The 13,527-nt window shown below is 40.4% G+C and overlaps 1 protein-coding gene across 1 annotated transcript in view; it reads right to left on the bottom strand.

Moving 5' to 3' along the window:
• Nucleotides 1-13,527, bottom strand: part of LOC128642679 (extracellular calcium-sensing receptor-like) — a 102,719-nt gene that overhangs the window by 45,557 nt on the left and 43,635 nt on the right. The window contains exon 3 of the mRNA XM_053695460.1: nucleotides 9,473-9,758. Within this exon, the coding sequence (XP_053551435.1) occupies nucleotides 9,473-9,758 (286 nt within the window). The remainder of the gene's footprint in view (nucleotides 1-9,472; nucleotides 9,759-13,527) is intronic.

Raw genomic sequence — 13,527 nt, 5'->3', positions numbered from 1 at the left:
GACCCCAATGAGAACTGCTCACATGCACCCAAATGGCAGTAACATATGCTACAGAGGATGCAGAGAACTAGGGTCCTATAAACATATGTGGTGGGACTGTAGGATGATACAGGGGATATGGAAGATGCTCTCTACTCTCATTAGTCAGTTGCTAGATGAAGAGGTTACTCTCACTATACAGCAGGAGCTGCTACATGAAAACATAGATAAATTCCACAGATACCTAAACACCTTTATTAAAATCCTATGCACAGTAACGAGGATTTGCATCGCGAAATACTGGAAGGTGGGATCCCCCCCATGGTCAGAGATATATAACAAAATACACTACATCTATACTATGTATGAATCCGCAGCCGACATCCTAAACAACAGGGCATCATTTCACAATATTTGGTACTACTGGATCAGCAAATCAACACCTCTCAGAGGAGTACACAATTTACACCGCAATTGATGATACACCGTTGTCCCTAGTAAGGAGACCATGACATACTATTTCTTTACGGGGAGTCGCTGAGTATAGGGACATTACTTTCTCCCCCCCTCCCCCCATTCTTCCCAAAATTTGTACAGATGCCATGTGCTTAAAGGAAGCTTATTTAATTGTTTATGTGTATATTCCTATGTTTAAGAATTTATTAGTTTATTCACATGCTCACAAATTAACGGTTTTGTAACCAATTTGAAAACAACAAAGGATTTTGGGAGACACGCAGAACATGGATTTTAATCCACTACACCAGACCCTCCATATACAAGGATGAGTCCCATGAGGACATGGAGAGAGAAGAGGACAATGGGAGGGTTTGCGGACCAATACCTAAGTGTGTAGGCTGTGTTGTCTTTCACCATACTAATGTTTGTACTCTATTAGAGTAGGTTGAGGTTCATTCTGTAATGTATATGAACCAGAAAATGTTAATAAAAATCATTTAAACATAAAAAAAAAAGAATTAAAATTATTAAATTAAAAATAAACTTTTTACAAATGAGGGCAAGCTGTGTACAACATCTGGTGCTTGCTGGGTAAAAAAAAAAACTGTGTACATGCACACTTTAGAGGGAACATGGGATACAGGCTAGGGTTAGATTCAGGGTAAGGGTTAGTATGTAAAATGTGGCAAAGCTTTGTTAACTCTTGGCTGCTAGAGATGTCTGCATTACAGCCAAATTTGTCACCAAAATAGAAAGTCCAGCCCTAGTCGAAACCCTAAGCTTAATAACAACCATGACCTTGATGAAATTTCAAACAATAACCCGATTCTGTAAAATCTAAAATTGCAACTTCAATTGCCTCTTTACAGGTGCTACATTTCAACAAGATATGGGAAGGAACACATGGAAGAGGAAGATCTCTATTCTTCTTAATCTCTCAAAGAAACATTAACAGTAAAAAAAAATAAATGTATGCTAACTAGATAAATTTATTTATTCCATGGTGGAGCGAGTCCACAAGCCGTTACTCCTGGGACTCAACTCCTGGCAACTATGAGGAAGCAAATATTTCCTAAACTCCAAGAGTACTTAATCCATTCCACCTTTCTGGTATGCTAGTCTTATTTATAGCCAAGCAAGGAGAAGTAGAAAGGTAGGAAAGGAAAAAGCAATGAAAATGAGGTGCAAAACTAAAACTGCCTGCCAGAAAAAAAAACTGTAAATATAGAGAAAATGGGCAGGTCTCAAGGACTCTAAACCACCATGAAAGAAATTAATTTATCAGATAAGCATAGAGTTTGTTGTCTTTCATAAGGTGGTGAAAGTCCAGAAGCTACTATTTCTGGGAACTAATACCAAGCTGTGGAGTCCACAAGTAAATTGGGCGGGACAAAGAATTCTATAAAAAGGCAGGCAACACATTTTAAAACTTTGCTGCCTGTAGAACTTACCTACAAAAGGCCGATTCAGAAGAAGTGAGAACATAAATTGGTAGAATTTAGAAAAGGAATATAAGGATCACCATACTGCTGCCTTGCCAATTTATTCAATATAATCCCTTTCTTTGTAACCCCAGGAAGTGGAAAACTGATCTTGCAAAATGGCTCTAAAGCATTTAATGGAAGACTACCTTGTCTCCAAGCCTTGAGAATCAAGAGCTGTAACCAAGAAACTAAAATAAAAGCTATAGCATTTTGGCCTTAGCCTGGACCTGAGAAATAAATACACAAATTAGAGTATTGGCTAAAAAAGGATTGTAGCTTAAAAGAAAAATTTGAATGGTCATACTACATTAAAAATTATGTAGTAACCCTTCTTTGAATTTGAGAATATCTTCAAGCAGATCTGCTAAAAGAAACTATTTTTGGAAAATGTCTAGTGCATAGGCTCAAAAGGAGAGACCTGCTCATTGGACCCCAAGAATGGTCCAAAGAGAAGAAAGCTATTTCCTTGGGAATAAACACAAAAAGAGCAGACATTTAACCTTTTAAATAGTTATCAGATAAATCCTTAACTAAACCATTCTGAAATTGAAATTGAAGAATTCTGGGAATAGTAAATGAATGTCAGTTAAATCCCTGACTTTCCACATATTGAGATAGATTTTACTTGAAACAGGCTTTCTAGCCTAAATTAAGGTTTCAACTATTGCAACGGAAAAAAAACCTCTGTATTAAAATTAGTCATTCAATCTTCAAGTCTTCCAGATGAGAGACACGAGATCTTGATGATAGAAGGGGTTATGAGACAGTAGGTTGAATTTTAGTGGAAGAAACTACAGCTGAACATTTGAACTAGTTCTGCTTAACCAAGTTCTGCGTAGCTAAGCAGGAACAAACAAAATTAGTAATAATAGCTCTTATTTGATTTGAGCTATCACTTTTGGAAGCAGAACAGACACAGGAAATATGAAAGCAAGAAAAAAAGACCAGGGAGTTATAAGAGCATCTATTAACTCTGCCTGTGGAACCCTGGGTCTTGCAAATAATCTGTAAGGTTTTGCTCAAAAAGAAGCCATCAGGGCTATCTCTGGAAAACCTCAAAGATCTTGTCACGGTTTCCACCGTTCCATGCAGACAGCCAGGCATGGTCGCCCCTTTGGAGGCAAGCAAGGGACTTGAACCTGGGACCTCTTGTATCCTAGGCTTGTTCTCTTGCTTCTAAGCCACAGCTGCTTCTCTCTATTTGTGTGTGTATGTAAGCCTTCCATTACCTTTCCTTATCCTGCCTGCAGCACTGGGGCTGGACTCTGGATATTGCTTTGCCTGGATCACCTGTGCTCATTTACAACCTGTCAGTCAGGCTTACCTGAGACTTCCTACCAATTAGCAGCTCATTATCTGGCTATATAACCCTGCCTTTTCCTGTGCTCAGTGTCAGTTTTTTGTTTCATGTTTCCTGTTTCTAGTTTAGGTGTCTTTGTTCCTGAATCCCCAAGACTGACCCTGGCTTGTGACCCCGGCTCTGTTCATCGTTTACCTGCACCTCTTGCTATCTTTGATGTCTGCAATACCTTAACTACTCTCTTGGATTTACCCTTGTTTGTACAGCATACTTGTATCCTTGGTTTTTGCACACAGCCCCTGTGCATTTATTCACAGCCCAGGTGGTTTTCTTACCTGATCACTTTGGGCTGTGATATCTGTAAGGGTGAGCACATATCTCTGCTACAGACTCCAATCCAGGTAAGACCTTTACATAAGAACTGATCATTATGGAGCCTGCAGAGATGAACAGGATGCTCACTGCCCTGACCCAGCAAGTATCCAACTTGTCTCAGACTGTTCTGGATTTCCAGCAGGACTTTTGTGCTCTTAAAGGTACGGTACACCCAGAACCAGCATATTATGAACCTTTTGTACTATTACCTGAGAGATTCGATGGTAGCCGTTCCTCCTTCTTGTCCTGTAAGGTAGATTGTGAGCTCTTGTTTCCCTTAAAGTCTCTTACGTATGCCACTGACTTCATCATGGGCCGCTCAGCCATCAACCTGCTTTCTGAGCAGATAAAAAAATGGGCACACCAGATGCTCCTGGCTAAGAGTCCTGTCCTAGACAAGTGGGGGGCTTTCATAACAGCCGTGGCCATTCAGTGTACTACCACAAGGCAAACTCAGGTTCCTAGGACTGTTCCATGTTCCCACAGATCACGGCTTCCCCGTGACTGGGATGCTTTTTACCAGTACTCACCCGCAAACCTTGATGCTCCTGATGAATCCCAGCACATTGAGGAGCCCATGGAGATAGGGGTAATCCTGAATAGGTAGGCTTCCCTAGAAAGAGCTAGAAGGAGGAGCCATGGCCTTTGCTTTTACTGCGGGGAAAGAGGGCACTTCATCTCCAATTGCCCACCTCAGTCTCCAGCTCTGCAAACAGGCACTGTTTTTGTTCACCCTCTTTGTTCTACATGCAATTCTGTGAGGTGCCAAGGTTGCTGTCATGGCTGTCCATGTTCTGCTGTTCAGAAGAGTCTACTAACCTCTGAAACTGTTATTTCCTGTAGACCTACGGAACCTGCTCTTGCTAGTCCTGAAGTCCCTGAGACCTCGGTTATGCCTCTACCTCTTGCTCCTGAAGCGTCTTCTCAACTTTCTGATGATTTGCCTAATCCTGAAACCATCATCACTTCTGTACCTGCAAGCACCAGCATTACATTCTGTCCTGACAAAGTACTGCCACCTGACTACACTTATGCCTTGAATGGTACTCTTGTTTGCAAGCAGGATCTTGTGATGTTTGAGAAAGCATTGCAAGCTGCGAGTACTTCAACAGCAGCCAGTACCAAAAAGAATAGGAAGAAGGCTGCCAAGGCCTTCTTGGCACAGTGTTTTCCAGTAATGTAGAGGACGACCAAATTGTAGCGCTGGATGCCCACGGGAGAGTCACCATCCTGCCAGATGACATCTTTGAAGATGAGGCTGACTTTACCCCCAAACTCAAAGTGGTCTCTACACAGCCTGTTCACGCCCGGAGGGCAATTTTAAGGGGAGGGAACTGTCACGATTCCCACCGTTCCATGCAGACAGCCAGGCATGGTCGCCCCTTTGGAGGCAAGCGAGGGACTTGAACCTAGGACCTCTTGTATCCTAGGCTTGCTCTCTTGCCTCTAAGCCACGGCTGCTCCCTTCTATTTGTGTGTGTATGTAAGCCTTCCATTACCTTTCCTTATCCTGCCTGCAGCACTGGGGCTGGACTCTGGATATTGCTTTGCATGGATCACCTGTGCTCATTTACAACCTATAAGTCAGGCTTACCTGGGACTTCCTACCAATTAGCAGCTGATTATCTGGCTATATAACCCTGCCTTTTCCTGTGCTCAGTGTCAGTTCTTTGTTTCATGTTTATAGTTTGGGTGTCTTTGTTCCTGAATCCCCAAGACTGACCCTGGCTTGTGACCTGCACCTCTGGCTTCCTTTGATGTCTGCAATACCTTGACTACTCTCTTGGATTTACCCTTGTTTGTACAGCATACTTGGATCCTTGGTTTTTGCATACAGCCCCCGTGCATTTATTCACAGCCCAGGTGTTTTTTTTACCTGATCACTTTGGGCTGTGATACCTGTAAGGGGGAGCACAAATCTCTGCTACAGACTCCAATCCAGGTAAGACCTTTACAGAGCTACAATCTGGTTAAAGACAACTAGATAGAGAGAACATTCCCCTAGATGAAGGGTTTTTCTGACTGATATAATCTGCTACCCAATTGTTCGTACTTGAGATATAAATAGTAAAAGATTGAACATTGATTGTTTTCTGCCCAAGAAAAAAATCTTTAACCCCTTGAGTGCTAACGATGGCTCTGAGCCGTCACATAGTTTCCCACTCTGGTGCTAACGACGGCTCAGAGCCATCGCTAGCACTCTCCCACCTTGAGGGAGATCTGGGGGCTCCCACCCGCTCCTACCCCGGCGATCGGGCCTGCATAGTGACAGGCATCGCCGGGGCTTCACGTTTTGCGAGGTGACGTCACGCGCAATGACGTGATGACGTCACCACGCAACTTTATTAAAAATGTACAATACAAAGTATAGGGAAAGGGGGCATGCTACTTAGACGCCTGTATCTCCCACCTTTGGAAAGGTAATCGCCTAACCTTTTCAACGGTGTAAGTCTTGGGGATCTGGAAAAAAACATACAAAAGTTTAAAAAAAAAGCACCCAGGTGGGAAAGTGCTTAGCACTCAAAGGGTTAAACATCCTTTAGCATTAGGGAACTGCGAGTTGACCTTTAATTATTGAAATAAGCCACTGCTATAACATTGACTGATTGCAACATCAGATATGTCTCTTCTTACAGGCCAGCTCTAAAGGGCCCTGAAGATTGCACAGAGTTTTAGAATAATTATTGTAAACCTTGCCTCTGGAGGAGACCACACTTCTTGTGCGTCCTGGACCTCTATACTGACCTCTATCCCTAGAGACTTGCATTTGACATGAAGTAAATTCAGGATGGATGAAGTAAAAACGCCCCAATAAAAATGGAACGGAGGTTTGACTACCATGACAGGGACTGTTTCACTTTGAAATCCAAGAGGATTCTTAGGGAGAGTTGAGTATAATCCTTGCATCATTGACGAAGCAAGTAAAACTGAAGAGATCTCATGAGAAACTGTGCAAAGGAATACCATTTGATGCTGATATCTTCATGCTCTGAGTTATTGAAGGATTGACAAGAGATTGCAAACATGTACACAGATTAATGTTTCAAACTTCAAATTCTTTTGTTTTGTTAAACAAAGTCACATAGAGTTTGAGTAGATAAGATTTCTACTAATTGAGGAGAACTATTTTGCCCTCAAAGAAACAACAAAAGACAAGAGAGCTTTCTATAACCTTTGAAAAAAGTCTAGGATCTGTAGTTAGGGCAACTGGAAGCTAAACCAACTGAAAGCGTTTGTCCTAAAAGGCAAGCCTCAGAAACTGGCATTGGACTTGTGGATAGGCATATGAAGGTAAACATCCTTTTAATTTTATCGTGGACAATGATTGACCCTGCTGAACCAAAGGAAACCAAAGGGAGAATAATCTGAATAGTTGCTATCTTAACAGTTGGAACCCTGAGAAACTTTCAAATCCAGAACATGCCTATAAGTTTCTTCCTTCTTGGGAACAATCAAAAGGTTAGAGTAGAAACCTTGTACATGTTCTAACACAGGTACTGGAACTATTACTGTATGAAATGGAGGATAAGCATCTGCTCTCACGGGATCCTCTGGGACACAAAACAGAAAAAAACCCTTCAACAGGGAGGTCTTGATTTTTTGCTGTTTAGTAGCCATCCGGACCTGTTCCGTTTGGTGCATTTTTTCTGCATGCCCACCTTTTTGATTTTAGCCTGTCTGTACCTGTAAATAATAAAGCCTTACTGCATCTTACCTTCACCGCTTCTCTGGATTCATTTGCGGATGGTTAGCCGGTTTCCCTTTTTGCTTTGCTGGAGGTCTTGATTTACAGACAATTTTGAACCCAGGGAACTATATTTAGAGCCCATGGATCTTCAACAGACAAAGACCAGCATCCCAAAAAAGTAGTAATCTGAATGGGGTTCTCAGACCGCACTTTCATGCAAATTTGGAATAGAAAGAAGGCTCTTTTGACTGTTTGGCCTTGTTTCAATTAGATTTAACTTGCAGGAAGATCTGAAAGATACCTTTTTCTGAAAGGAGGAACAGGACTTTCAGTTCCTTGACTGGCAAAAGGAACAAAAAAACAGTTTTCTCTAGTCAAACCCCTAAACTTTTTGATTTGATGGAGAAAGGTTCTCTTTCCTCTATTTACAAAAAAAGAAGCAAAATCTTCCTTTTTTCTATTTTTTTTTATTTAATTGTGTTTTTATGGTTAGGATAATTATACAATTCCAACATTTTGGGTATACTATGGAACACTCTACATGTATATGAAGCTATACGAAGTACATATAAGGGCTATTATAAGGTTTGCTTTACTTCAGAATGTATTTTGTTATTGTATATGGTCCTATTGACCTTTTTTCATTTTATCTGTCCTCCGTTTTTTTCCATTTGTTTTGCCTACAAGGCAGGCTGATCTATATATATATATATACTGCTGTACCTTTTGCTGGATATGAATAAATAAAAGATTTAAAGGCCTAAGCAAAATCTTCCCTTGCAAAGGGAAAGATGAAACTCTAGTTTTTGAAACCACGTCAGCTGACCATGATTTATCCATGCATTCAATCTACTGAACTAACCAGCTTTATAAACCGACTGGGGCCAGTAGAGAGCCCATCCAGCGCTGTGTGATAGCATAGGATTAAAGTGTGGAGTATATATCGATGACCCAACAGGAGGAGGCTAAGGGACATTCCCCGTGACACCTGTTGCAGATTTGTGACTAACGCCTTCACCAGGAGTAATTGTGTCACTACCCCATGGATTAAAGGGACAGTAAATACTTTGAGATGGTAATGTAAAAGGATAAATCATATATATATATATATATATATATATATATATATATATATATATATATATATATATAAACCTCTGTAATATACTTTCATTATTTATTTGTCCCCTTTTCCTGTAATTCCATTCTGAAATTGTGAGCTTTTCAGTTCCTGTTAGAAATAGAAGTGCAGAACACTGTTATATACCACACAGCCATTGGCTGCACACTCTAGTGACCTATTTATAACTGTCCCTAATTGGCCACAGCAGAAAAGGTAACCTAAGTTACAACATGGCATCTCCCTTTGTTTAAAAACACTAAAACTTTAAACTTATTTTGTCAATATTTAAACAGCTAATGAAACTTTAATAAAGCAATTTATATCTTACCTGATAAATTCCTTTCTCGTGTTATTTACACACTAATCTTTTCTTTGAATGCATCTTTCTATCTAGCATTTATTTTCAAGTGGAGCACTAATTTATCTCAAGCCCGCAAACAGGCAAATTTGCCCGTTTACGGGCATGCGATAAATAATCAGCTATTATAAGTGCTTATAAAATTAACCAGGTATAAGATTTCTGGTTAATTTTATAAATGTGTATATTTTTTGTGTTAATATGTCTATATTTATTAACAAATAAATAAATATGTATATAAGCATATACATATATATTTACAATTTTCTGCCATAGCTGCTCGACTTAACCCCTTCACTGCGCTTTGGTTCTGTGCCGTGTATGACAGCATCAGAACGAGGCTCCCATTGGAGTCTATGGAAGGGCAATGCTTCCCAGCAATGCAAATGCGAGCTTGCATTCACATTGCTGTCAACTTGTAATACCAGCGCACAAATTAGCGTGCGCTGGTATTACTCAGTGGAGCGCAAATATCTCTTTCCCAAAATCTATATTTAGCACTCCACTTGTAATCTGTCCCTTAGTTTTTAATGTCCCTTTAAGAACTCTTGGAGTTTTGGGAATCTTTGCCTCCTCCTAGTGGTCAGGAGTTGAATACCAGGAGTAATGGCTTATGTACTCTCACCACCTTATGAAAGAAAAAAATTGTTTTGGACAATTCATGCTGCTATGATAACATGTTAGTTGTAAGTGTTCTCCTACTTACTTGGGGAACTTTCCACAATCCAAGGACTCTTGCCATAGCCACAGATGATGCTGACAAGGGATCCCCAATAACAGCTGGTACTCTTGACTGGCATTCATAATTTGGGACAATGTTACTATTTCCTGATATGGCCTGAACTGTAGCTTGTAGAGCTGAAGCCTCAGAAAAGCAGGAGTCAAACATTTGGAAACCTAAAGTGATGTTTGGTAGAAGGTTGGGATTTCTATTCACTTCTTCTGTAGCAAACAATATAGCCAGGATGGATTTATACTGGTCCCTCCTAAAACTACAAATACAGAACATGACTTTTATGAGAGTTCTTAGAGACAAAAGGCAAAAAACATACATTCTCTGTCTGGCCCAAAAAAATTACAATATTTACTACTTAATTTATTTGGTGAGCTACTTGACTAAAAGGGATATATATATATATATACATACATGTTTTAATGTTATAATAAAAAAGCACTAAGCAGTGGGTTATACTTAATAGAAGAAATCATTGCAATATGTATTATTTATCATTTTAAAAGTATTTTACCTTTTTTTTAACTTTATTTGTGCAGTGTCCATTGTTTCCTGTCACAGCCCCAGAAGCGGATCATATCTCTACAGAGAGGGATATACAGCTTGATGTCATACATCTTCTAGAGCAACATGAGCTGGCTTTCTCTAGCATTCACTAAGCAGTAACAGGAAAGTAACAGGAAAGAGAGAGAAAAAGAGAGAGAGAGAGAAAGAGAGAGAGAGGGAAAAAGAGAGAGAGAGAAAAAGAGAGAGAAAGAGAGAGAGAGGGAAAAAGAGAGAGAGAGAAAAAGAGAGAGAGAAAAAGAGAGAGAAAGAGAGAGAGAGGGAAAAAGAGAGAGAGAGAAAAAGAGAGAGAGAGAAAAAAAGAGAGAGAGAGAGAGAGAGAGAGAGAGAGAGCGAGAGAGAGACCCTTACTCCAAGGAATCTGTAGTGAATGCCAGGAATAACCCCCCTGAGAACACCAGGATAGATAAACCTTCCATACCTTAGGGTAAATCCTTTTAGTAATAGGCTTACGGGCCTGAATTAGAGTATCAATTACAAAATTAGAGATAACTCTCTGTGATAGGATAAACCATTCAATCTCCACACAGTTAAGTTGAGAGACTGTAGGTTTTGATAGAAGAATGGACAGAAGATCTGATCTCAGAGGTAGAAGCCAAGGAGGCGAGCTGGACACCCTTACAAGCTCCACATACTAGGTCCCATGAGCCCATGCTAGAGCTATGAGAATTGCTGGAACATTCTCCTGTTTGAGACGTGCTACCACTCGTGGAAGTAGCACAATCGGAGGAAAAAGATATACTAGGTTGTACCGCCTGAGTATCCCTCGACCTCATCCGTACCTTGGTAGTTTGTGATTCAGATGAGAAGCCATGAGATCTATACATGGCATTCCCCACCTGTTCAAGGCATAGTTGAACACTTCTTGATTGAGTGACCATTCCCCTAAATGAAGAGTCTGACATCTCAAGTAATCCACTTTCCAGTTTTCCAGTCCTGGGTTATGAATGGCTGAAATAGTTCACTGATAATTTTCCATCCAGGACAGAATGAGAGCTACCTCCTACATGGCTAGGGAGCTCCTTGTTCACCCCTGGATGATTTATGTATGCCACTGTTGTCACGTTGTCCAATTGGAAACAGATAAATGGAATAGAGCAGAGAAGTGTCTACTGTTGCAGAACGCTGAAAATCGCTCATATATGGATAATGAGGTCTCCTGAGGAGACTAAACACCTTCAGCCTTCAAATAGCCCCAAACTGTCCCCAGCCTGATAGACTGGTATACATGGTGATTATCTCACAAGTTGAATGATGGAAACTGGACGAGCGAATATCCAGCACCCCAGAGACTGTCTGCTAAATGGATCTAAATTTACCAGCTGTGAAAGATCTGAATTATCTCAATTCGATTGACGGAGCATGCACAATTGCAGAGGCATCAGATGAAAGCTTGCAAAAGGAATGGAGTCAGACACAGCCACCATGAGGCCCACTACTTTCATGCACTGCACCACAGAAGGAGAAGGAGCCCTCTGAAGGTCCGACAAGCTGACTGAAGTTTCACTTTGCGCTGATCTGTTAAAAAGATCTTCATGGCTTCTGAGTCTATGATCACCCCTAAGAAACACACTCTTGGATATGTTGATTATTCAACCATGTCTGCAAAGGAACCAAAGTAACCTCTTGGTGTGAGAGATTGCTAATAGTAAAGATGGTGTTTGAACCAAGATATCATCCAGGTAAGGAGCCACTGCTATTCCCTGGATCTGAATTATAGAGAATAGTTCCCAGTACCTTGGAAAAGATTCTGGGAGCAGTAGTTAAGGGTAGAGCAGTGAATTTGTAATGCCTGTTCAGAAAGGCAAACCTTAGCTACTAATGATCTCGATGAATAGGGATGTGAAGATATGCATCCTTCAAATCTATTGTAGACATGAACTCCCCCCCCCCAGAGCACTAACAGAAGAATTGATCTGATGGTTTCCATCTTGAAAGATGGTACCCTTAGGAATTTGTTCAATGTCTTTAGATCCAATATCAGTAGGAACATGCCCTCTTTTTTCTGTACTGTAGCGTGACTGAGGCTATAACCCCTGTGTTCTCCACATTTTTTACAATCTGTAAAAAAAGCTACTCTCTTTTCTGGCTTTTGTAAATGTGAGACAGACTGTAGAAATAATGGAGTCCAAAGCTGGACCAAATAAATTGTTACCCTTAAAGACCAAAGTTAAAGTCTAGACTTGGAAACCATGTCCTCCCACCATGACTTAAGCCAAAGAGCTCTTCTGGACAAGACAGCAAAGGCTAAATTCTTTGCATTAATGCAAACAATTTGTATGATTGCATCACAGATGAATGAGTTTGCCATTTTCAAAGCTTGAATCCAATTTTGTATATACTCTAAAGAAGATTCCTTTGAAACTAGGTCAGATAAAGAATCACACCAGAAAGCTGCTGTTCCAGCAACTGTGGCAATACTCACTGCAGGTTGAAATAACAATCCTCCCTGCAGAAATGCCTTCTGAGATAGCCTTCAAGTTTCCTGTCCATAGGATCTTTAAATGATGTATTGTCTTCCAAAGGAATAGTTGACCTCTTAGCTAATGTAGATATTGCACTATCAACTTTAAGTATGATTCCCCATAGTTCTAAACTACTTTCAGCAACAGGAAAAGGTTTCTCAAAAGTTGCTACTGGTGTAAATGGTACTACCGGTTTATCTCATTCATTGGTAATGATTTCAGTAATTAATGAAGGAAACGGAAACATTCAAGACCTGGGTCTGAATATGAGATTTAAAATTTGCACAGGTTTTTCCTCTGCTGGTTTAGAATCCTGAACTCATACGCCTAGATTATGAGTCTTGCGTTAGCCTTAAAAAGCAGCATTGAGAGGTCCCAACGCTGCTTTTTAACGCCCGCTGGTATTACGAGTCTGGCAGGTACAGGTGTACCGCTCACTTTTCTTCCGCTACTCGAGCTTACCGCAAATCCCCTTACGTAAATTGCGTATCCTATCTTTTTAATGGGACTTGCCTAGCGCCAGTATTATGAGTCCTGGAAGAAGTGAGCGGTACACCCTCTCCTGTCAAGACTCCTACCGCATTTAAAAGTCAGTAGTTAAGAGTTTTATGGGCTAAAGCCGTAACATAAAACTCTTAACTAAAGTTTTACAAAGTACACTAAAACCCATAAACTACCTATTAACCCCTAAACCGAGGCCCCCCCACATCGGAAACACTTAAATAAAGTTTGTAACCCCTAATCTGCTGACCGGACATTGCTGCCACTGTAACAAATATATTAACACTAGTTAAATTTTATTAACCCCTAATCTGCCGTCCCTAACATCACCGACACCTATCTACATTTATTAACCCCTAATCTGCCGCCCCCAACGTCGCCGCTACTATATTAAATTTATTAACCCCTAAACCTAAGTCTAACCCTAAGTCTAACCCCCGAACTTAAATATAATTTTAATAAAACAAAATAAAATTACTACAATTAAATAAATTAATC

Source organism: Bombina bombina, chromosome 12 (genome assembly GCF_027579735.1).
Source record: "Bombina bombina isolate aBomBom1 chromosome 12, aBomBom1.pri, whole genome shotgun sequence".
In the NCBI taxonomy this organism is placed as follows: Eukaryota; Metazoa; Chordata; class Amphibia; order Anura; family Bombinatoridae; genus Bombina; species Bombina bombina.
This window is presented reverse-complemented; position numbering and strand designations above follow the sequence as displayed.